General features: G+C 44.2%; 1 protein-coding gene across 6 annotated transcripts in view; it reads left to right on the plus strand.

Moving 5' to 3' along the window:
- Positions 1-25941, plus strand: part of MATN2 (matrilin 2) — a 120369-nt gene that overhangs the window by 70931 nt on the left and 23497 nt on the right. The window contains exons 5-14 of one of the 6 annotated variants that reach the window (XM_019527974.1): positions 3131-3253; positions 9390-9512; positions 10941-11063; positions 14745-14867; positions 22504-22626; positions 23973-24095; positions 24247-24369; positions 24469-24591; positions 24752-24874; positions 25824-25938. In XM_019527974.1, the coding sequence (XP_019383519.1) occupies positions 3131-3253; positions 9390-9512; positions 10941-11063; positions 14745-14867; positions 22504-22626; positions 23973-24095; positions 24247-24369; positions 24469-24591; positions 24752-24874; positions 25824-25938 (1222 nt within the window). Of the gene's footprint in view, positions 1-3130; positions 3254-9389; positions 9513-10940; positions 11064-14744; positions 14868-22503; positions 22627-23972; positions 24096-24246; positions 24370-24468; positions 24592-24751; positions 24875-25708; positions 25713-25823; positions 25939-25941 lie in introns of all 6 variants that reach the window. The other 5 variants (XM_019527973.1, XM_019527975.1, XM_019527976.1 and 2 more) reach the window with 5 other exon arrangements.

The following is a 25941-nucleotide window of genomic DNA, read 5'->3' on the forward strand; positions in this document are numbered from 1 at the left end:
CTACCCCTGCATCTAATGATCTGGTGATCTGATCGTAAAAGGCCACCAGGTTGGTCTGACAGGACCTGCCACTGATGAACCCGTGTTGGTTGCCCCTAAGCATGCAGTCCCCTGCTGGCCCCTCCTGGATGTGTGCCAGAATAATTTTCTCGAACAGCTTGCCTAGGATTGAGGTAAGACTAACTGGCCTATAGTTTCCCGGGTCCTCCCTCCTCCCTTTTTTGAAGATGGGAACCATGTTGGCCCTCTTCCAGTCCTCTGGCACCACACCAGAGCACCACAAATGCTCGTAAAGCCGTTAATTGAACTGTGAAAGACAAATAAATAAGAAGAAAAACTAGAAAGGCGTATTCTTGATTCTAATTGTGGGTATTTTCCATAATATCCAAATAAAGTATAACATTGCCTTGTGGTGGGAAGTCTTTTATAATACTTCTCAGTATTTCCATGGATATTTAATTCCATGAAGAATTTAATAGCCCACTTACTAAAAGAAATGTGGCAGAAAGATTTCCATTTTCAACAAGTGCGACTAGCAGTAACCGGAATATAAGAGGATAAAAAGAATCAATAGGTAGACTTTGAACATGGCCCAACAAAGCTAACCCCTTCCTGAGAGAAGCTGATTTGTGTCCCAAAATTATTATAACAGCAAAATCATAGTTGTGCCCAAAAGTAATTGGCAAGAGAAAATGTGCAGCTCATACAGTCAGTACCATGTGGTCTCTAGTGTAAAGTCTGAAGAAATTGGCATTCTAGCTATTGTCAGAAGCCAATGGAACTACTCCTGAGAGCAACAGCTCACCAAAGTGAGTAAGGGCTTATGGTTTATCATTCAGAGAACAAACTGGAGAAATACATATCCTGCGTGAATTATTTATTGGTGTTCTCACTTGTTCCCACAATACATTAGAGACTGTATGGAAATAGGGGGGAACAGTCCCTTCCCCAACGATATTTCAATCTAAAACAACTGATGGGCTAACAGAAGGTATGAGGGACAAAAGTAGGCAGGGTGATGTTCCTAATATGTTGATAAAACATTAGAAATAACTGTGGATGGTATCTAGTTAGCCTTCAACTCTACTGTTATTAGTTGGCCACTTGCTTATAGGCATCATGGCAGAAATGGGTCTTTGTGAGGGATCTGAATGTAGAGAAAAGGGTGGTCTTTTGGGGAGGGTCAAATAGGATTTTCCTCAGGTAGGGCATGGTCTGGAAGAAACCACAGTACAATGTAATATTTTGCAATTAAATACAAGGAGCAAAAAAGGCTCTTACGGGTATGCTTTTTCTTTAATTAAACAAGCATTATTTTTTATGGGAAAATTGTATATTTTCTATGATGTGTTATTTTGTTAATACATCTTTTGTAATACCAGAAATTTATCCATGGTTGGCTCTGGCTTCAGGAGAAAGCTGCTTAATTGTGCTACACATTGTATAATTAAAGTACCTCTTTAATAAATGTGATTTTTATTTAGAGCTATTTAATCTGGAAATGTGGAAGGTGCTTGCCAGGAAAGTAGCTAGGCATGAGATGCAGTGGGTAGTCTAAATTGTCTGGATTCAAACTAAAATATCTAAGCGTTAGCAGGAACTCCGTCAGTGAGAATGCATGGATTCCCTACTTTTGTGATTAAATTGTTTCAGTAAATATTATCACACATGTAGATATTTTCAACAGTGAAGAGGGTAGGAATGGTGGAGAGAACTGATTTATTCAGCAAAGAAACTGTTATCTTTTAAAAGGACATATTGATTTAATTTGGGAGGGTGAAATAATAAAGTAACAAAAAAAGTTACCAGTAGCTAATGCAGAGCTGTTGCTTGGCGGGAAGAGGAAAGTACCCCCTCAGATTTGTTTGTAAAATGTGGCACATCGTATTCTCAACAGACAGTTCAGACAAAATTAGCATAGTGTGAGCCAAGCAATGTAGTATGGTAAGAACCCTGGCTTTGTTATTCATTTCCATTTAGTTTCTCCTAAGAATTACTACATGAAGGAAAAGCTTAAGTTGCAGGGATTTTCCATCTTGTAAAAATAAGATTTATTTGCTAAACTGATATAGGACACCTAGGTAATTATGTCAGTCTGCACCTGTCAAACAAAAGGCACTATCTAAGTTGAATTATGTATGCTTGGTCTTTACTTTGATAGCTGTTTTGCACATAGAGTTCTTTAGAGATATAAAGCAACTGAAGCTGCTGTCCCTGGTTCCTGGCTGCTGAAACAGCCTCTTATTGATGCCATAAGCAGCTGAAAGTAAATTATAGAAGTTGTGCTGGTGACTGGCAGAACCTTCCACTGGTTTCAGGTTTGTGATGGAGGGGTAGAAGATTAATGTAAAATAAAGCCATTTTGCCTTTCTACAGTCTTTGCTATATGCACCTTGGGTAAAGCTTAAGACCAAGGCATTGTTAAAAGCACTAAGAAGACATATTACAAGTATTCTTATAAAAGTTTTGGGTAGCTCAAGGAAAAGGAGGGCTGATGACTACATACAGTGGAGGAAGCAGTTTTGAGAGTCAGATTCACATCTCAGTTATATTGGTATACAATCTTTGAGTAATTGGCACTTCCCAGTATTAAAAATAAGAAACTCAAGTTAGTCTGCCCCTTTTGATAAAAACAAATGTGGGCAGATAGGATTTTACTCTGAGTCTTGCCCCTTAGATCTGGGATAGAAGTTCAATAAACCGATTTAACCTAAATCAGTTAAGTCTGATACTACATCCATCCAGGTTTATCTTAAACCAGTTTCAGCCATTTTGAAAGTGGTTTATGTGCACTTAACTTTTGTTGTGTTACAGATTTGAACTGGTTTCTGACCACTTAAACTGATTTATGTGTAATGTCTGTCCCTAGTCTTAGCCACACATGTGGTCTGCCATTCAAAATGTATCCTGGCTACAAAAGAGGAAGTAGCTCCTGAATGTTGGTCCATCAGTTATTGCCCTAAAACCTTCAATTAGCAAGCTGTTCAGAGCAGAGACCCTGTTGACTTTTATTTGTACTACTTCAGTTCTGATCATAACATAAATATATATTTCATAATTATTAAATATATGTTTTATTTCTGATTCCATGTATCTAATTCTACACATTTCCCTGGTTTTTCTTTTTCAGTTGTAGACTTTTGTGCAGTGGATAACCAAGGCTGCCAACACGAGTGTGTTAATACAGATGACTCCTACTACTGTAAATGCCATCCAGGGTTTATTTTAAACCCTGATAAAAGAACTTGCAGAAGTAAGTTGGGGAAAAATATTAAGTATGATAAATTTGCTCTCCTTGTACTCTCTCTTTTCCCTGATAATTCTCCATTGCTCCTGAGAACATTTGTAGAATGTCTATTTATAAATGAAACAATGTTAGATCAGAAGAGCAAGAGAAGTTTTCTCCTTCTCTATAAACAAGAAGTTCTTGCCCTGAGATCTTGCTTCTTCTGGTAGTTAAATCAAAATTCTCTGTTTTGCATGGCCCCTCTGATTATAGCACTTCTTTATTTTAAGTGTCATATTTCCTAACTCAATAGATCAGGAAAATGGATCAGTTTTACAGAACACAATTTCTAAATTGTCTTTTGTTTATAAAACAAGTGTAATAATGAAATGCAAAAAACCCAACATTAATGTAGTAGTAAAATTGCACAGCTAAGTATGCTGCACTCAGGAATTATGAAAGGAAAGGCCAAAAGCACAGCCTTACCTCTGTTTCTGTGTACCTTATGAGAACAGATTTTTTGTCAGTGTGTGTAGATACGTTTAATTCCATTAACTACTCTAGAGTTGCATCGTTATACCAGTAGCAAATTTAGTCCATATTATATAATGATATGAGCAAGAATGATTTCTTAAATTAAGCAGTGCAATATAACACATTGTTTCTGCATCCTTGCAATCCCATAGAGATCTAGGATAACCTGTGACTGTGTAAAATTGTATCATAAAACTTTACACGGCAGAAGAAAGCTAGTGTCTGTCAATGTAGTTCGCCAAAGACTGACAAGGTCTGTTAGGACTGCATGCCACAAAATTATTTCCATACCTATGCATGTATATAGCCATATGACTGTGCCATTTAAAATATTACTCATACTTCCTACTGCCTGAGCAGTGGTCCAGATCAAATGTTGCTCCTTCCAAAATATGGAGGCTTCTAAAATGTCATATTTTTTCAGATTAGATTGATAAAAGAATTTGAAACTCAAGGGATCCTCAGTGTGGGGATTCCCTTCCCCCTCCCAAGCCCCATGCAGATAGATATACAGAAACTACAAATATACCTTAAACACCTTTATAAATACCAAGCTAAATATCAGTTATAGGGAATACATTGATACAAGCTTTGAATCCTTAAAATAATTGGAAACCAATTAAAACCTATAGTTCATTTTGACCAGTTTAAAATACTTCAAATGCATTAAATAAATTTAAACTGGGGAAGAACATTCAAAACTCTACAATTTAGATAAACCAGGGAGGGGCACTAAGATATTGATAAATCAGGAGTCAGGCATGTGCTGAAGTCAGGGCAGCACTTGGTGTGGAGGGGACTGGAATGATCTTACAGCTGCTGAATTCAAACATAAATAACTTCAAAACTTATCTATCCACTTCTGTGCAAATTGGCCTGAGCCTTGCAGATGAGACCAAGAATGAAGAAAGAGGGTCAGGTAGTTTTTAAAGTTGCAAGTGATAAGACCAGATCAGAGCAAGAGCACATTATTATTCCCCAGTGCTCTAAATCACTCTGGGTTTGAGTCAGCAGAAAAAACACAAAGGGAAATGCTTGAAGTAGCTTTTTTTGAAAAGTTCATCCCAACCCAAGCTATGTCCCAGTCCCCCAGCACCCCAGGATGTATTGGGGTTCCCACTATCCTCCTCACAGGGCAGGCAAGCTAGCTTTGGCTGTGCTGTCTGCTCCAGCTGAGCTGGGCCTAGCCCCATCCTCACCCCAGAGCTGTCACAGCTGAAGTAGCAACACCTCTCTCCCCAGCCTGTGCCTACCAGCCATGTGGGCCAGTGGAGAGGGGTAGGGGTAGGGGAGGTTGGGAACAGAGCCCTCAGCCCTGGTCCCAAGCCCTGGTCTGTGAGGGTTGTCCCTTGTCTCAGGTCAGGTGCAAGTCACTGACTAGCTGAGGGGAGGGGGTTAGGAGTCCCCCTTCCTGGCCAGACCCCAAGCCTAGCATCTGCTCATGTGGGGGGGACCCTAGTGCCTGGGGAGTTTCCCTTGGCAGGCCCAGGACTGCCCCAAACACTGGTCTGCCTAGCTGTGGGGAGTAGTTTTCACCCCCATGGCCTCCCCCTGTGTCTGGGCCAGCGTGAGCCACTGACACACAGTGAGGAGGGTCCCATCACCTGGCACAAACCTCTGGGGATGCCCAGCATCTCTTGTCAGCTGTCGCTGGTGCTGAGCTCCAGTGGGAGGCACCAGGCAGCCCAGAGAGTTTGCACAGGCAGTGGGGCCTGATCCTGCCCTATGTGAATTGCTCCCTTCCCCACCACCAGGTGCCATAAGTGGATTAATGGACAGCAGGGGGACAAAAATGGTGCCAAGTTTAAAACCATGGCTTTTGCATTTGCTTCCCTATGAGCTAGGAGCAGGACCCCTCCACCAATGAGGCCAGGCTTGGCTAGGCCAGGCTGGGAGTGCCACCCCACGGTGCAGCTGGGGTAGGGGGAGCAGGCCCAGGCCAGGCCAGGAGTGCCACGCTGCACCTCTGTGGGCAGGCAGGCAGAGGCGCTGGGGGTGTCTTGGTGGGCTGTCGCCACCCCAAAATGCATCTTAGCCCTCCCAGCAATCTGCCCACCTGCAGAGACATAGTGCAGCACTTGTGGCCCAATGTGGCTCAACACTGTGCATGTCCTGGGCCACATGGGACACAGCTGGGCAGCACCTCCCTGCAGGTAAGTCTAATAGGGGCTAGGGCCGGGAGCTAGATGGAGCCACGGGCAGCTCATAGCTGGGGGTGGGGGGATGGGGGCGCTGCCTCAGCATGATCTTGAGAGGGGGAAGGGGGAGGTTCTGTGAGGGGAAAGTGTGTCTGGGTGTGCATGTGTGTGCATCTGTCTGTCTTTGTGTCTCTGTCTGCATGTGTGCATCTGTCTGTGTGTGCGTCTGTGTGATGGGGTGTGTGTGCGCATCTGTGTGTGCATCTTTGAGTTGGTGTGTGTGCACATCTGTGTGTGGGTGCATGTATCTGTGTGTCTGTGTGTGTGCATCTGTGTTCATGGCAAGGGGAGTGTGTTTCTGTCTGTGTGTCCATTTGCAGAGAGTGAGTGAGAGCAGAGCGCATGCCTGTCTGTGAGTGCCCATGTCTGTGCGCATCTTCAGCTGTAGCAGGGGAGGAAGGGGCAGGGAGTAGGGAGAAGAGGCAGGCATGTGCTCCCCCACCCCAGTCTGGTGGGGTCCTGTCAGCACCAGAAAGGGAAGGGGCCCTTCCCCCGCCCCCCCCATCCAGCTCCCATGGGGGGAGGGGCCTCCAATTTTGTGTTTGCCCAGGGCCCCAGTACACCTTAATCTGCCCCTGCCAGGTGCAAGCCCCCCAGGAGCCTGGCGCATCCCACCAGAGCCTGGTACTAGCAACAGCCAGCAAGATGTGCCAAGCAGCCCAGAGCACTCCATAGAAGGCAGGATTGGGCCCTGCTGCCCAGCGCATCTTGCCAGGTGCTGCTGGTGCCAGGCTCCAGTGGGACATGCCAGGCGGACCAGGGGTCTTGAACCAAGTGGCAAGGACAGGAGCGCTCCACAGAAGGCAGGATCGGGCCCCACCACCCAGCACAAGCCCCTGAGGCTGCCTGACACATCCCACCAGAGCCCAGTGGCAACTGGCAAGATACAATGGGCAGCCCAAGCGGCTTGTGCTGGGCTGCAGGGCATGATCCTTCTTTCTATGGAGCCAGCCCAACTAGGCAGGGATGGGGAAAAACCCCTGGGGCCCAGCCCCCACAGCTAGGAAGACCCCACCTCAGGGGGCTAAGACTGTGGTGGGGGGATTCATTCCCGCTCGCCCCTGCATGTCAGTGATTCACACCAGCCCAGCCACAGAAGGGGAACCCCTCCCCCCACAGCTGGGCAGACCAGGGCTCAGGGGATCCCCAATGTGGGGCTCTCCCCATGTGAGAAAATGCCAGGCTATGGGGCCAGTCCCAGGCAGGGGGACTCCTTTCCCCCTTTCCCATGTGTATCAGTGACTCACGCCAATCAAGCCCCATGGGAGGAATTACCCTCATCACCCACCTCTCTTTCCCCATCCCTGCCCCCCTCTCCCCCCCCTCCCCGGCAACTCCTGCAGCTGGGCAGACCAGGGGTGGGAGGATCCCAGGCCAGCCTGTGGAGTGGAGCTTCCCCTGTGGCCAGATGCCTGGTTTGCAGGACCAGCACTATAAGGGGAACTCCTTCTCCTGTGGGAGCAAGCTGGGAGGTATGCTCTAGTACCCTTTGTCTTCTGGCCCAGGTCAGGCCTCTGCTTGCCTTTCCCAATTGAAAACGAAAGTCAGTTCAGTCGGTTATCGGTTCAACCTATGCTCCCGATAGGCAGCATCAACCGATTCTCCCTTGGGCTTTTTGACTCTCTATGTTTAGCCCATGAGTTTAAAACTCTTGAAATTATTCTCTACAAATTTGACTTCAACTCACATCTCGTTGATAAACCAGGCCAAAATTCACATTGGTGCTAAGGCAGAGGCACTATATCCCCATGACTAGGACTCCAGTTCCAGAGAGTCAAGTGATTACCTTAGATTTTTCATTTTCTTTTGCAAAGGTAAGTGTTTAGCCCCTCTGGTTATGAAGACAAAGCTTGAAAACATAAATAATGTTACCAGTTCAGTGATGTGTGATTAAACCAGCAGACAGCCCAAAACAAAAGGTCTCTGAGGAATGAACTACTATTTTGAACTGGTTCAATGTGAGCTGGTTCAGGGTTAGGTATGGACACCAAGGGCTCTTGCACACGTGATGGTGTCATGATGTACTCGTGACAGAAATTTCCCTTTGTGTGGCTTAATGGCATCACACATTACACGTACGTGAGTTTTGGGGGGTTTAAATGAGTTTGCATCCTTGCAAACTAAACTATATCCCAGTGTAGTTTAATTTGTAATGTTGCAACTTGGAACATTGCAGCTACTACTCAGCTCGCCCCCCAGCAATGTGAGAGGTGGGCAGGGTCTGCCAGAATTAAAGGATTGGGCCCCTCTCACCGCTTCAGCCTTCAGCAGGCTCCTGTGGCTGGCAGGATGGCTGGGGCCACCTGGGAATGGGCTGGCTTGCTTCTGGGGCAGTGCAGGGAGGTGGCAAGAGGGCAGCTGAGTCTTCTGGCAGCCAGAGAAGGCTGCAAGGACAGTGCACAGTGCAGTGGAAGACCAGGTGGGCTGCCCAAGCCTACCTGGGCTTCCAGCACCCTATGCACCAACCCCACTGCCTTCTCCAGCCACCAGCTCACCCAGCCACCCTCCTGCTGCTGCACTCCCCCCCACCCCTTCCTGCCCCAGGATGAAGCCAGCCCATTCTCAAGCAGCCCCAGGTGTCCTGTCAGCTGCAGGAGTCTGCTGAAGGCAGAAGTGGCAAGGGGCCTGATCCATTTTTCTGCAAAGCCTTCCTGCCTCTCCTGTGGCCAGGAAGCGAGCTGACAGATTAATGGCATAAATTAATGGCCCCCTGGCAGGACAGGCAGGCAGGCTCTGCCAAAAAAACAAAAAAAGGATCGGGCCCTCACTGCTTCTGACTTCAGTGGGCACCTGTGGCCGCCAGGTCAATAACAGAGATACAGTGACAGAAAAATAAAACCTACCATTTCAATAAAAAACTCATCATTTCAATGTAGGGGGCATAGAATGCCACCCTAAGGACTAAAACCCTGCAGTGTGTACAAGTGCCCCAAGTGTTCTTGGCAACCTTTGTGTCTCACATAGAGTTTTGCATCTCAAAAATCACATAAAAAACAAGCCAATGTCATTCAAACACTGGTGCTGCTGGTGAAATAATGCCCCTATATGATGAATGCCATTCACAAGTACACTTGATGTAAACTGATTCACTTAACATAATGCATATGTAACTTGCATGCAGTAAAATAACATAATTATGAGTTTTGTTTAAAAACAAATCAATGTTTTCAGTGTGACCTACAGTATTTGGCTGCAAAATTCTCAGAAATACTGATAACGCTAACTTCCGTATAGCCCTTTGAAAAATTATCTTCCCAGGGTTCATTAAAAATATTTCTCATGTATTGTAGTCTGTGTGAACGCTGAACAGTTTGTTTTAAATACTTGAAACAGTATGGCAAGAAGTCAGGACAATGTCCAGAAAAAGAAATAGTAATTGAAATGAAGTGAGGTCATTGGGTTTCTTTATCCCATTTCTGTTTTATTTTCAGGACCGGATTACTGTGCTTCAGAAAACCATGGCTGTCAACAGGAGTGTGTTAATTTAGATGATTCTTATTTTTGTCAATGCCGACAAGGATTTACTCTTAATCCAGATAAGCGAACTTGCAAAAGTAAGTTGACCTAAGCGCATCAGGGCATCTGCTTTAACTTTGCACACAAGTAGAAGGCTTTTTGGAAAAATCATAGTCTCTTCCATTGTAAAGACTGAAACACTTTTCCCTTTATGCCTGATTTTTAACTTATCTCTCCCCAGCCTCCTTCCCCACAACTTTGCCATAATTATACTGCTCTGTCTGATATTTCACAGGCCATATTTTACATTAGATTTTTTTTTCCTGGAGAGTTCGAAGTAAATATGGAGAGTAATGAAGGATATTGATACTCATTACTTCTTTAAATGTTCCTAATTTTTTAGTTTGTCATAACACAAATGGATTTCTGCAAATGCTTCATATTTTCTTTGTTATTTTAGTTTAGCCAAGGAGAGATAGATGCCTTTGACTAGTTCTGGGAATGGCAATATTATTTAGGTTCTAAAAGTAGCTTTAGTGTTCCTTAAGTGTTAAACATGTCCCCTAAATCACCATACCACTTTCTTAAACACTTAGAAATTAGCCTCAGCTGTATCAAGCTTCTTAATCAGGGCATGTATATATGCTGCTTTCCTCAGGACTCCTGCATGGAGCAGCTCCTCCAGCCTGGGGCCTCCAAAACAGAGGCATCTTGTGTCATTCTTAAGACTTGAGCAAAACTTGCAATCACACAAGGAATTAGTTTTGCTAGATGCATGAACCTAGTGAAGATACAGCAGCATTGTTTCATTAATTGAAAGTTCACGTTGGTAAAGCTAAGAAAATAAACTTTTTTCAAATATGATTTTTTTTTTGTCATCCTAAAAATTTCTGTTTTGGTTTGTGTTTTCTGCACTAAGGAAATATACCTGTGTCATATTGTCATTTAATATACCCATGTCATTTTGAATAGTAGTCTACATTATCACTGTTAATTAATTTTTAAATTGCATTGTGAATATATTTGGTACTTTTAGGTTTAGAATGCCTTGAGCAGGGAAGGAGCAAAGGACTGAATACTGAAAACATTTCCAAGCATAATGCCTAGTGTGAGGAAAACAATTGAGAACAAAAAGCATGATCCAAATTTCCTTAAAATCAGTGGGAGCCTTTCCATAGACTTTGGATCAGGCCAGGAGCTTATGGGTCAGGCTCTAATTCCAAAAGTTTTTGCCCTTCCCCCCACCCTTGCAAGCCTCCTGCCACTGCTGCCACACAGGCAGCAAATCCAATAGGCTCCTCGCGCTGTGCTGCCCTACCCCAAAGACCTGGTTGCCACAGCATCAGGAGTAGTGGGGTAGTGGTGGCCAGGTGGAGGCCCACAGGTCATACATTAACCCCTGCAGGCTGGATACAGCCCTGCACTACTGGATCTGAGTGCCTTTTGAGCAGCATGGGCTTTTCTAAACCATTTTGTTTCAGAAACCAATAAGGTTAGTTTGTGTCCTTTAACCTTTGTCTCCGTAGGAGTAGACTTCTGTGCTCTGGATACACACAGCTGTGAACATGAATGTGTTAACACTGAAGACTCATTTGTATGTAGATGTCATCCTGGATACACCCTAAACCATGATGGCAAAACGTGCAGAAGTGAGTGTTTCTCACAGACTGCTGCAGTTAGTCACTGCAGTGGGCTGAGTTTTTAAAAGAATAAGAGTACTCTCCGGAGGCCTTTTTGAGATTTCTTTGTGCTATGTAAATAACTGTAACTGTAACTGAAAAGAGCCAGTTCTAGTGAAGTAATGCTGGTTAGATGCCTACATATGTCCACCCAATAGAGAACTAATGTATTAACCTATAAAATCTTAATAGCAGGAATGATTTAATCAACCATCATGTCTGATATAATGGAAATGTTTAATGTTAAAAATGCATAACTATTGTAAGCTGACATTTGGACAGCAGTACACCGAATAATAACATTTGTTCATAGAGACTTTTTCCCTTCTCAAAGGCTGGTGTGTTTTCTTTGAGGGAGACTTTCCATTAAAAATAGGTTTCATGTTTATAGTAATCATAAAACAATTAAAGGATCAATGTTATTCCAAAAATCTTGCCAAGGCTGTTGATTTGGTTACTTAGTTATCAACAGATACATTTTTTCCCCAGAAGCATTTTGCAAAGTTAAAGTGATACTTAAAAATACAGAACTACATTTTTCTGATGAACCAGTGCTGCAACACTTTTTCCAGATCAGAAAGTCATTTTTTCTTTTACCATAATTACTGACATACTACACACACCCTTTCCCCCAAAATCAGCCCTCCAAAATGGCTGCCACTTGTCCCTGGCCCCAGCGAGCAGAAAGAATGGAGTCCATATTAACTTTCTCAGAGCCATAGCTGTGGGCTGAGTACTATAGTTTAAGCCTTAAAGGAGCAGTGGGCAAGTGGGCTACTACATGTAGTCTGTAGTACTTTGATGAAGCTTGTGGTATGGAAACACTTTGTTATTTTCAGTTAAAAAAAAGTAACAATCTTGCTATTGCCCCTTCTGGAAACATAGTTTCCAGAACAACTCATTCCATGTTACACTGTCAGCCATGACTGGAAAAATATTTTTCTACATTTTGGCTGTGTCTACATGAGATGCTGATTGTGCAGTAGCTCATTACTACTAAACAGTAGCATCACATGGCACGAAGCATGATGTGATGCTACTGCTCAGTAACTCTGGTTAATACTCAGTCTTTTAGTACTTGTGTATGCAAGTAATAAAAAATTGACTGCACAGTAACAACTACGCCTTCAGTGTCTCAAGCAGACACAGCCTCTGCCTTGCAAAACCAAGGTGTATGTCTTATTTGAGAGGCATGTCATTTTAAATATGGCATATGCAAAAGAAATGATAAAATGGTATACTCAAAAGAAAGTGTTGGTGGACTCTGCAGGGTTCTTGGTTGTAGCCGTGTTGGTCTAAGGATGTAGGCAGGCAAGGTTCTTTGGGCAGATGTGGTATCTTTTATTAGACCAACTAAATAGCTGAAAAAAGTTCTTTGCAAGCTTCCGACACAAACACCCTTCCATTTTAGATGGATTCTGCAGCATACAAAATATGTGTATATTGTATTATAAATAAATTAACCTGTTTTGATTTATTCAGATGAGAGTTCAATACTTTACAAAATAGGTTATTGCAGGCTCCCGTAAATCCAGGTTCTTCCATCAATAGTCACTTTGAAAATCTGGGCCTTTTCTTTTTTCATTAAAGTTTTTATTTTTACAGATCAAGCTCTTAAAACATGGCATTGACCTAAGTATCTATTTAGTTTCACAAGTATGATAAATAGCATTTATATTTTATTTCACTGCTACCTAAAATAACATATAAAAAGGTATAGCTTTAGAAAATAGAGTGTTTAAATATTAAAAATGAAATTAATTATATATGTTACATTGGGCATCTCTTTTGTAAAAGAGATTGGAATACAGAGGATTTAATTAGACAAACAGGATGGCAGTTTGTGTGATTTAGTTTTTTTCACATTCCTCTTATATAACTGCTCCAGAACACAACTCTATTTATGATGATGTAAACCCATGGAAAAAAGGAAACTGTGCCATCTGGAGCTTACTATAACTCATAAAAACTTCAGTCTCAGCCTCATTTGTTCAAGTCAACAATATTTATAACTATGTATGATGTTAAGGCTGAACCAGTTCCGGCAAGCTTGTTATGCTTTATATAAAATATATATATATCTTTAAAAAGTCTCCCTACAGAAAGGCTTTCCTAGTCTTAACAGAGCTATCAATAGAAGTATGATAATCTAGCTGACCTTGCATCTGTAAATGATTTGGGGTATGTACAGACATTTGGGGGAGTTAGTGGAAAGTTATGACCGCCTGATCTAAAGTATATCAGGATGGGGGGGCAGTGGAGTCTTTGGGGGATTGCGGGGGGCAAGTGGGGTCTATGGGGGGATCAGGTGGGTTAGCAGGGTCTGCAAGAAGGTTAGGGGGGCAGGCAGAGTCTGTGGGAAGGATCAGGGGGCCTAGCAGAGTTCACAGGAAGGATTGGGGGCAACAGGAGGACTGGTTGGGTCTGCGGGGGGTTTGGGGGGATCAGAGGGGCAAGCAGGTCCACATAGGAGATTGGGGGGCAGGCAGGGTCTGTGCGGGGGGAGGGATTGGGAGGATTGGGGGAGGTCAAGCAGGTCAATAGGGAGGGTTGGTGGGACTGGGAGGGTCTGGTGGGATTGGGGGAGCAAAAGGGTCTACATGGGGGCTTGGAGAGATTGGGGAGACCAACACAGTCCATGGGGGGTTAGTGGGGACTGGAAGGGTTTGTCAGGTTTGGGGGGCAAGCAGGGTCCACAGGGGGCCTGGAGGGATTGGGTGGCTAGCAGGGTCCATGGAGGGTTGTTGGTATCCAGGAGGGTTTGCTGGGATCAGGAGGGCAAGTGGGTCTTCTGGGGGCTATTTTTAGACCCTCAGCTCCTCCTACCCTGAGACAAATAACCCCCCAGTGAACCTACCCCCCCAATCCTGCCCACCCTTCTCCCCACCCCAACTTACTTTGATCAGCTCCTGTACATTGTACATTCACAAATGCTTGCTGCATGAGCTATTGGCTACCCCTTTAGATTGCCCCTTGTTAGTTAGTTCAGACTTTAACCCTAGGTTCATTTCTGTCCCTACACATGCTTTTGGTTTTATCATACCTTTAATGGGACTCATAAAAAGCAAACTGGTTACGTTAAGGATGTTACCTACACTGCTAGTTTTTAATTGTCCCACATTTAATCTTTAACTAATAGTACCTATCTGCAGAATATTTTTAACAGAATTTATTCATAATCCTCTAATTGTTATATGTAGCCGCTTGAAATTTTTAGTTCATGCTTACATTTTTTTTCTGAGAAAAACATGGTCAGCAAGGAGAGATTCTTTCTTCTGAAGGAAGAGAAGAGAAAATGGCTTTGCAGGGCTGGACAGGCTTTCTGAGTTCTCTCTTCCCAGCTGTGTTAGACACAGATACCTGGTATGATTATGGGCCAGATAAAACCATTCTGTGACTCACAATTGTAGTCTGTAAAATGGGGGTTATTAAACCTCCTTGTTAAGTGAGGTATATCATTTTAAGACACTTTATAATTGAGGAACAAATATTAACTCAGATTTCTCAGATGGGATAATGATGCAAATACAGTGTCATTGATTTTTTTTCTTGAAAATCATTTTACCAAAACTCCAGCACTAAGTTCACTGTCCTGACTTTGGTGTTTAAACCTTCAATTTGTTTTCTTCAACTTCTAACATAAATCAATAGGAGTGGACCACTGTGCTGAGAATGACCATGGCTGTGAGCAGCTGTGCCTGAACACGGATGACTCCTACCTCTGTCAGTGTTCTGAGGGATTTATCATTAATGAAGACCTAAAAACCTGTACACGTAAGTCGCTTGATGATCATTTTTTATTCAGAATTAAAGCAGGGGAAAGTGCTAAGAACACAGAAATTGTGAGACTGGTTCTCTCCTGAGATCTATCTAGCCAATGTTCAGTCTTTCATGGTGGCCAAAGATGATGTAAAACTCCACAGAAGCAGTGTGGAGTAATCTACTTTCACATTAGATCTCATCCTGATCACTACTCATTCAGGCTGATTTAAACTCTGAAGCATTACATCTACTATCCTTTTCACAACACTTATCCTTAATTAAAACAACTCAAAATATCTTGATATCCATATAAATGCTCCTTAAAACTTAAATACTAACTTTTTGCTGGGATGAAAATTGACCCTTTGATTTTTCACTTTTCTTTGTCCGTGGGCCACCATCTGCTCTATGACAATGTGTTTGCTTCTCACCTTATAACGACTGATACTAGTAATTTTAAAAAAAGTGAAAGTTAATAACTTATTCCACATCAAATTGTGCTTTCAGCTAAGCAGCTGAGACTGTTAATTTGACCTGGCTAAAATCCAAATATTGTGCAGTAAGGTACATGGAGACGGCTGACTGAGAGCAAATTTGCTCCTAGTCAGCCAGGTAGCAGGGGTCAAGAGTTTGCTCCCTGCCTCCAGGAGCTGCCAGCTGCCAGAGTAGACTCCACCACTGGAGTCTGGGTGGGGACAATGTCCCCCTGCTCCAGCAGCATGGAGCTCCCAGACCCCAATCCATGATCACACAACGGGGGCAATGAGCAATGTCTCAGCCCCCATTCCACAATTGCAGAGCTGGAGCAGGGAGCTCTTTGCAAGGGGAGAGTTCCCCACCCAGCCTGGAGGTGACTGGGACCTGCCCTTGGCTGGGACAGTTACTGTCCAGCTCTGGGCTGCACAGGGAAGTCTGCACATGCAGCCTGGAGGTGGCTGTGGACTGTCCCATTTCAGGCAGTCCCCATCCAGTTCTGGGTTACATGTGCAGACTTCCCTGAACAGCCCAGGGCTGCCCAGGAACTGTCCCGGTCAGGGGCAGGTCCCAGCCCTACAGATTTTTCACAGCCCAATCAGGCAATCAGAGGCAGGGGGCTTGGAAAGAGCTGTAAGGGAGGGACAGGTTCCAGCCCCCTGTCCCAATCTGCTGGTGGGGAAGTTATTAATGAGCCCCTAGCTGAGTGGGAATTCCCTCCTGAAGCCCACCCTGGCAGCAGGCAGCTCCTGGGGGCAAGGAGCTGTCTCCCAGACCCTACCAGGAGACGGCTGTCTCTTGGCTCTGTGCTCCCTGCCAGCCCCTGAGCTAGCACCCAGAGGGAGCCTATAGCTTCCCCTGGCTGCTACAGAGGGCCAGTGCAGGGCCAGAGGAAGTGGGAGCAAACTGCTGCCAGGAGCAGCAAATCTGCTCCCAAATGGGTGCATATGTAGGCCCAGGGTGGGTTTACTCCAGAGTAAATGACTCTAGAGTAAACCCATCCAGCAGCATATGCACATGTAGATGTGCCTACTGTTATCTAAAGTGCTGTTCCAGAAATCTTATTGAGTGCAATTGACCTGAGTGTTGATGACTATCTCAGCCAATGTGTTCTGGCAGTGGGTGGGGACAAGAGGGTTTGTCCCCTTCACAGACCAGTTGCCCGTGTGCTTGGGCAGGGTTGGGGGCTTAATCAGGATACCGAAAAGTAGTCACCAGTGAGGTGTTTTCAGCACATTTGACTTTGTAAAGGTGTTACTTTCTACCTGATAGGCTCTGTTGTGTTGCAAAAACTCACTTGAGGGTTTTTTTTTCCCTTGTGAGGATTGATATTTGCAGTGCTTATTTGCTGAGTTCCTAAAAAGGATTACCTAATTAGTTCATTCAGACTGGATCCACTTTTAGTTCAGACTACAGACATCAACGAGCATATAGTGACAACTGTAGTCCAGATTAAACCTAGAAAATGTGACATCTATAAATGGCCTTAGAGACTGTTTTCAGGCTGCAGTTTTTATTCATAGATTCATAGATTAAGGGTCGGAAGGGACCTAGTAGATCTTCTAGCCCGACCCCCCGCCAGGGCGGGAGAACAACAAAAAACCCCAAAAAGAGAAATGGGACTCAAACGAGTCCAGCCAGGTAGGCATCCAGCCTCTTCTTAAAGACCCCCAGGGTAGGGGCCAGCACCACTTCCATTGGAAGTTGGTTCCAGCTCCTAGCCGCCCTAACTGTGAAGTAGTTTTTGCGGATGTCCAATCTATACCTCCTCTCCATCAACTTGTGCCCATTACTCCTTGTTATGCCAGCGGGCGCTAGGGGAAACAGCGTCTCCCCCAAACCCTTCTGGTCCCCCCTAGTGAGTCTATAGACGGTCACCAGGTCCCCCCTCAGCCTTCTCTTGTGGAGGCTGAATAGGTTCAGGTCCCGCAGTCTCTCACTGTAGGGTCTGCCCTGTTGTCCCCGGATCATGCGGGTGGCCCTCCTCTGGACCCTCTCCATGTTGTCCACATCCCTCTTGAAATGGGGCGCACAGAACTGGACACAATACTCCAGCTGTGGCCTGACCAGCGTCGCGTAGAGGGGGAGGATCACCTCCTTGGCTCTACTCGAGATGCACCTGTGGATGCACGACAAGGTCCGGTTAGCCCTGCCAACCATGACCTCGCATTGTCGGCCCATGTTCATCTTGGAGTCAATAATGACTCCAAGATCTCTTTCTGCCTCCGTGCTCTCGAGTAGGGAGTTCCCCATTGTGTAAGTGTGCTGCTGGTTCCTACTGCCCAAGTGCAGCACCCTGCACTTGTCCGTATTAAAACGCATCCTGTTCCTGTTAGCCCACCCCTGTAACCTATCCAGATCCCTCTGCAATCTCTCCCTCCCTGCTAGCGTGCTCACCTCCCCCCAAATTTTGGTGTCATCAGCGAATTTAAACAGGTTACTATCCACCTCATCATCCAGTTCCACAATCCCTTTGAGAGGAGATGGCTCTAGCCTCAGTTACCCAGACAGTCATGGGTCCAATTCTGTTCTCTCTCTTGCTGATAGGGGTGAAGAGAATACTGGGCCTATGCTGTTCTCTCTACTGTTAGAGATGAGGGTTTTGATGGGTGAGCAGTCTATTATAGCTAAGCAGCCACTGGAATATTTCACCCTCTACTTTCATCAGCTTCTATCCTTCTTGCTCATGTGGACACTTATATAGAACAGTAGGCTCCTGCCCTTAAAATCACATGTGTGTATGTAAGTGTTCTGTTGCTTTACTGCTTACCCAAGAGAAACAAGTCCTCAGGACAGAGTCACTAATTCATTTAGCATAGGAGCCCCAGTGCATCAGAAATTAGACTTGGTTTAGCAACCTTTTCATTTCTTTATGCATCTAATGAGCATTAAGAATCATCGCAGTGTAATCGTGTTTGTGAGCCAAACTGCCATTGGAAAAAAATATGCATAAGGGGCCAAGAAGGAAAGAAAGCTGAATGAATGTCATCTTGTTGACTTTTCCTGGAACTGTCCTTTCTGGTGAGAGAGTTCTGGCAGATTTTGCAGACTTTGAAAGCCACATTACCTCTCAAGCCTCTAAATTTACTGCTTTCCTTTCCTTTGTGCATAGTTTCAGCAGGAATCAGACTACCTCTGTGGAGTTACAGTCACAGAGAGGATCCAGGAGAAATTCAGGAAAAGCAGAAAACAACTTTATCTTCACCCTCTCCTGCCTCCCCACTGTCCATAAAACTCTATCCATCCTTGCAGGTCTCAAGATGAGGGTCAAATAATTTTGCAGGACAAAACTTATGTCTCCTAGGTGGAAGAGGAATAGAAGGATGATGCAGCCCAGTGTTTCTAACTGGGCCAGTTGTTATAGAGAAACAGCCATGTTCTGATTTTAAAAGTTTATCAACTTGCCAATGGAAAGTCCTGTTTCCTTGGTAGTAGAAAAGATATTCTTTTAATCTGACTTATTTTCCTCCAGTCGGTATTTGGATGCCCATCAGGAACTTTGAAGCTGTACAGTGACTTCTGGATCCTTTTGACACTGATTTAGGTCCTCCCTTAATATTTCCTCCTCTTGCCAGCTTATTCACTCTGCACATCATGTTGGGAACAGAATTTGTGCTGCTTCTGAGCTTCAGCTGAGTTGTTAAAATCTCATCATAGACAATTCTCTTAGATTGTCATAAAAGGTTTTTTCACTTTTCGATAGCATAAGTGAGCAGTTGAACAGAGGACTTACCACTTTGCATACTCTACTTCTAGTGTAAAAACATCTGAGAGTCCAGCAACTGGTGCCATACACACAGGCAAGAGTATCTTAAGACAACTGTATCATCTCTGTGATAAACTGATTTCTGCTCTGACATCTAATTACAGTATGCAAGCAGGACCCTGCATGCAATAGACATAAAACAGAGCTGAGTTGAGCACTGCATATGGAACTCTCAAGGCATAATTCTCTGTCATTAAAGAAAATAAAATCCTTATGAAAGTCAAGTGGCCAAGTATAACTGAATTAAAGCCACCTTTATCAGTTATTGTTCTACCTGAAAGTGAACAGGGGCTGACCCAAAGTCCACTGAAATCAACAAGAGCCTTTCCACTGGCTTCTATAGTTACAGGACCAGGCATACAGTTAGTTCTGGGATTCACCATGTATATGCTTTAACATCAAATAAATGTGCACCAACATCATTAAAAGATGAATGATTATGAGGAAATGTCTGTAGCTTTGTTCCTGGATATTGCATGAAATCATAGTAAAGTAGCTTTTATGTTTTTTGAACAAGCACTGAAATAACTGCACTCTGGTTTGCAAGCTATTTTCTTAGTAGACAGGTATTTTTCATAGATTTCATAGATTGTTTGGGGTTGGAAGGAACCTTGCAGATCATCGGGTCCAGCTCCCCTGCCCTAGGCAGGAAGACAACTGGGGTTAGGTGACCCCAGTGAGGTGACTGTCTAGTCTCCTCTTGGAAACCTCCAGGGTAGGTGAATCCACCACCTCTGGAGGGAGTTTATTCCACAGTCTGGACACCCTGACTCTGAAGGAGTATTAAGCCTGAAGCAGCCTTCCAGGAGTTTATATCCATTGGTCCTGGTCTTCCCTGGGGATGCCCTAGTGAACAGTTATTCACTGAGCTCCTGATGCACTCCTCTGATATAGCAGTAAGCCACTACCAATTCCCCTCTCAGCCTTCTCTTCTTTAGGCTAAAGAGGCCATGGCCCCTGACCTTTTCCTCGTACGGCTTGCCTTGCAAGTTCCGGATCATACTGGTGGCTCTTTTTTGGACCTTTTCAAGTTTTTCCATGTCCTTATTGAAGTGCGGTGCCCAGAACTGGGTGCAGTACTCCAACTGCAGTCTCACCAGTGCTGAGTACAGTGGGAGTATCATTTCCTTAGTTTTACACAAGATTCATCGGTTGATGCATGCCAGTGTGTTGTTTGCCCTGCTGACCACCGCCTTGCACTGATGGCTCATATTCATACAATGGTCAATCATTACCCCTAGGTCCCTTTCGGCCGTGGTGCAAGTCAAGCTGTTTTTTTGGGGTTTTTTGTTGTTCTCCCGCCCTGGCGGGGGGTCGGGCTAGAAGATCTACTAGGTCCCTTCCGACCCTTAATCTATGAATCTATGAATCACCGAGCCTGTATGTATGTTGATGGTTGTTTGCCCCCAGGTGGAGCACCTTAGTGTTAAACTTCATCTGGTTCTGGTCTGCCCAACTATCCAGCCTGTCCAGGTCTGCCTGTGTCAGCAACCTATCTTCTGACATGTCCGCACTGCCCCTTAACTTAGTGTCATCCTCAAACTTGGCCAGCGAGCTTTTCACTCCCCCATCCAACTCATTGATAAAGATGTTGAAAAGCACCGGTCCAAGCACGGACCTCTGAGGGACACCACTAGCCACTTCGCACCAGGACAACACAGATCCATTCATGAGAACCCTCTGGGTCCAACCCTGTAGCCAGTTTCCCATCCATTGAACCGTCAAGCAGCTGAACCCACAAATGTCCAATTTCCCATAAGGATATCATGGGAAACTGGATCAAAAGCCTTTTGGAAGTCTAGGTATATAACGTCTACCACGTCTCCTGTGTTCAGGTGGCAAGAGACCTGGTCATAGAAGGAGATGAGATTGGTAAGACAAGACCTATCCGTGACAAAGCCATGCTGGCTGTCATTTAGAATCTTACCTTCCACAAGCATATCACACAAAAATTCTTCAATGAGCTTTTCCAGGATTTTCCCTGGGATGGAGGTTAGGTGGATTGGCCTATAATTGTCCAGGTCCTCCTCCTTCCCTTTTCTTGAAGATGGGCACTATGTTGCCCTCTTCCAATCCTTAGGGATCTCCCGTGTGCACCATGAATTCTGAAAGAGCTTTGCCAGGGGTTCCACGATGACCTCAACCAGCTCCTTCAGCACTCTCAGATGGAGTCCATCCGGTCCTGCTGAATTATAAATGTCTAGCTTTTCTAATTGGTATTGCACCCGCTCAGCATCCACAGTGGGGAGGCTGTCAGTCCTGGCATGTCCTCTATGAGCCTTATCTTGCTTGACTTTCCCCTTGGTCCGGTGAAATACTGAAGTGAAGTGAATATTCAGGAGTTATTTTTTTTCTGAATGCCGGTTACAAGCTGTCCTGAAGTGTTAAGCATGGGTCTCACACTTCCATTTGTTTTCCTTCTACTGCCTACATACCTAAAGAAAGACTTCTTATTGTCCTTGACTACTGTAGCTAACCTAAACTCTGTCACCGCCTTGGCTTTCATGATCATTTCCCTACAACTGCTGGCCGCTGTTGTATAGTCCTCTTTGAGGACCATCCCTAGCTTCCACTGTGTGTACATCTTTTTATTTTTTAAGAGGACTGCAATGCCCCTATTTAGCTAGGAGGGCTTGCCAGCCCTTCTGCTGCCTTTCCTCTTTACAGAAACAGTTTTCTTTTGTGCTTTGAGGATCGTATCCTTGAGCAACGACCACTCTTCATGCACCCCATTTGCCTTGCCTTCCTGTTCCCGCATTACCTCCCCTACTAATGCTCTGAACCTGTCAAAGTCAGCATTTTTGAAGTCCAGGACTTCAATTCTGATGGCTGATTTGTTGACCTTGCGGCAGATGGTGAACCTGATAATTTCATGGTTGCTGTCTCCCAGGCTACCCTGAATGTTCAAGCCACACACTAGATCATCTCCCTTGACCAAGACCAAGTCTAGGAGAGCGTAACCTCTGGTTGGCCCTTGCACTTCCTGGGCCAGGAAGAGCTCCTTGATCATAGTCAGGGAACTGCGTGAATGATCTGACTTAGCCAAGTGTTCCTCCCAATCTATGTCCGGGTAATTGAAGTCACCCATGACAACAAAGTCCCTTGCATGCACGGCCTCTGTCAGTTCTTGAGAGAACTCCAGATCCAGCTCCTCCCCTTGGTTTGGTGGCCTGTAGTAATTCCTCAATTTCCTCAATATTGTTTATGGAACCACTGCAAAACATACCTAAAGACTTTGTTGCAATATCTTAAAGGTATATTTTAGGATGGAGAAATTAATTATTGTTCAAGCCATGCAAGGTATGTGTTTTTTCATATGACCTGCAACACTGTTAGAAATGAGTAGTTACTAATACATAAACCTTTAACTTCTTCCTTTTTTCTACAATTTCAAACATGATCATGAAGGAGTGGACTACTGTGCATTGAGTGACCATGGTTGTGAACATATCTGTGTGAATGGTGAAAAATCCTATACTTGTCAGTGTTTTGAGGGATACAGATTACGAAATGATGGGAAAACTTGTAAACGTAAGTTATCAGACCAATAAGCCTGATGCTGTATTGCTTGTTATATGATTTCTGTATAGTATCATCATATATGCAGCATAAATCAGTAGCTCTGAAATTGGACTGTTAGTGATACAAAATTTCTTTAGTACAGAGTTGCGTTTTTGCAGCAGGCAAGCAATTTCTTTTTCTGAAATCAGGTTAAAAAGTTTAACTGTTTCCAAGGCTCATCTCCTTACATAGCAACCAAGGAGCTTTCAGTATTATTAATGATGTTTCATTTATTTGCCCAAAATATGCAATGGAGAACGATAAAAAGGGTTTGAATAATTTAGGCAAAGCGGTGTGGGGTGGTGGGTGGTAGCACTGTGTCCCCACCTACCTGCATGTACCCCTGGGCCTTCCCAAGTTACCCCTGTGTACCTCCAGTTGACAACCCCTGAGTTGGAGCATGAGCAAACTGAACATTTACCTCCCAGGGGGCTGCTGGAGTGGCCGCTCTCCCCAGCCCAGCACCCCTCCGGCTCCCCTGCCAGCTGATGACTGTCAGCAGTAGCTGTGTGGGGGACAGATCCCAGACCCCTTCTTCCACAGCACGCCCCGCAGCCAGGCAGTGGCCAGAGCTGCAGGAAAAGGGGTCTGGGGCCAGTGCTGCTGGAGGGACACAGACCCCAGGCCCCTTCCCCTGCAGCCTCCCTGGCCAGGCAGCAGTGCACCACAGGGCTGAGGCTGCTGCAGAGACACAGAGCCCTTTCCTCCACAGACCCCCTGGGCTGACTGGGAGGGCTGCCCAGCCAAGGGGGTGAGGTCTGGGGTCTCTCTCCCTGCAAAAGCCCTGGCCATGCAACAGCCACAGCCACACAGTGCACCACTGCCTGCCTAAGGCCAGAGTGAAGCCTTGCACAACACTGCCTGGGGTGACAGTGATCGTGTTCTAAGTTAACCCTTTATGGGATCTGGCACAGACATTTGATAAAGCACTCTAACAACACAAGTTTTAGTCTAAAACTCATCCATCAAGGGTTAACTTAAAGGATAATCCACTGTTTTCAAAAGACTCTGAGAGACACGCACGTCTGTTCAGTTACAGCTTCAGGGTGCTTTTCTGCATGCTTAAAGCAAAATAGATATAACATCTTTACCTAGCCTAGAATTTTACATTTTTCCCCCTTAATAAAATGGTTGTGAATAAAAAGGCGTCTGTTACGAAAGATGAAAAAGTCAGTGATGGCTGGGAACACATTGCTTGAGCGATTCCACTAATTCAAGGACATACTGAACTATGCACTCTTTTACTGGAAAACTATGACTGTGTTTATTAGGCATTTTAACTAGCAAACTTTCCTAACCATCTAAATTATTACCAGGTAAAAATGTTTGCAAGTCGGTCAGCCATGGTTGTGAGCATACTTGTGCTAATATTGGCAATTCATATGTCTGCAAATGCCGTGAGGGATTCACTCTGACAGAGGATGGGAAAACATGCAAAAGTAAGTAACTGTTTTGTCTTATATTTGTATGTGTGAGGCAGACAAAAAAAAAGCAGCGGAAGAATTTCATTGCTTTTTTTACTTTATGGGATTTGCATTTATACCTCTGTTTTAATTAGGAAGCAGTATTAAATATCTAAACTATTCCCAGGAAAAGACATTTGTAAATCAGTGAATCATGGCTGTGAACATGTGTGTGTTAATGCTGATAATTCATACATCTGCAAGTGCCATGATGGATTTGCACTAAGAGAAGATGGGAGAACTTGCAGAAGTAAGTATCTAAGCAGCCTGATCTTTGATAGAATATTAACTTTGTAATGTATGCATCTGTAGAAGTGTTTTAACTAGCAAATGCCTCAATTATTTTCAGATAGAGATGTTTGCAATTCAGTTGACCATGGCTGTGAACACGTTTGTGTTAGTGGTGACAATTCCTATACTTGCCAGTGCTATGATGGATTCATACTGAGGGAAAATGGGAAAACCTGTAGAAGTAAGTAGCCATATATTTGCTGGGTCTTCAGCAGGAAAAGAAGAAGTAACTTCACAGCCCTTTCAGTCTACAATAATTATTCTTATCACTGTAATCTGTATTTCTATAAAGAGTGTTTTAGCTAGCCAACTGTATTAAATGTCATCTAAACTATCCGTAGACAAGGACATCTGCAAGTCAGTCAACCATGGCTGTGAACATGTTTGTGTTAATACTGATGATTCATACATTTGCCAGTGCCATAAAGGATTCCAACTGAAGGGAGATGGGAAAACATGTCGAAGTAAGTAGCTTGAGCTCCACTGTAGATTGGGATTTCACAGCCCTTCAATGGACGATTATTTTTAGAGTAATAAGGCCAAAAGGGAACTCTGTGATAATCTAAACTAACTTGCCTAATACAGACCATAGGCCTTTCCTGAATTAATTATCTCAAGTAGGCATTTCTTTAAAAAAACAGCCAATCTTCATTTGAAAATTGCCTATGATAAAAAATCGACCAAATTTCCCTTAGTGAATTGTCCCAACGGATAATAATTCTCCACATTATAAATTTGCCTCCTATTTTAAATGTATCAACTTCCACAGAATCATAGAAAATTAGGGTTGGAAGGGACCTCAGAAGGTAATTTAGTCCTTCCCACCCCCACCCCCTTATCAGACAGCCCTCACTGCTCTAGCTAGAGAGCCAGGGTTGGAGCCAGCCCTGCTGGAGCAGATATCCCAGCCCAGCCCAGCCCAGAGCTACAAGGCATGGTGGGATGCTGGGGGACTGTGATTTAATTTAAACCAGGAAGGGGTCTGGGACAGAAGTTACATAAGCCGGTTTGACCTCAATGAATTAAGTCTGTCTGATAGTACATTCAACCAGGTTTATCATAAACCAGTTTCTGTCATTTTGAAACTGGTTTATGTACACTTAACTTCTGTTCTGTTACAGGTTTAAACTAGTTTCTGATCACTTAAGCCAGTTTCTGTGTAAGTTCTGTCCCTAGTCCAAGAAGATTGCTTTCTAAATGAAGGCAATCCAAATGATGCATTTCCCTCTTTTTTACATGTAAGAGATAAACTAATGTCCCACATAAATAACCATCTAACATCACACAAAAATCTACAGATTCACTTCCAGATATTCTGCTTCCTATCTCCCTTTACTTGTATAATTAGCCCTGTAAGTTTATAAAAATATTCCATTAGGAAACTGCATTAAACATTATCTAAACCATTCCCAGGTAAAGACATCTGCAAATCAGTCAACCATGGCTGTGAGCATGTTTGTGTTGATAATGACGATTCGTATATTTGCCAGTGCCATGAGGGATTCATACTGAGACAGGATGGAAAAACATG

This window comes from Gavialis gangeticus, unplaced genomic scaffold (genome assembly GCF_001723915.1).
Source record: "Gavialis gangeticus isolate Ggan-Ray unplaced genomic scaffold, GavGan_comp1, whole genome shotgun sequence".
NCBI classification, from domain to species: domain Eukaryota; kingdom Metazoa; phylum Chordata; order Crocodylia; family Gavialidae; genus Gavialis; species Gavialis gangeticus.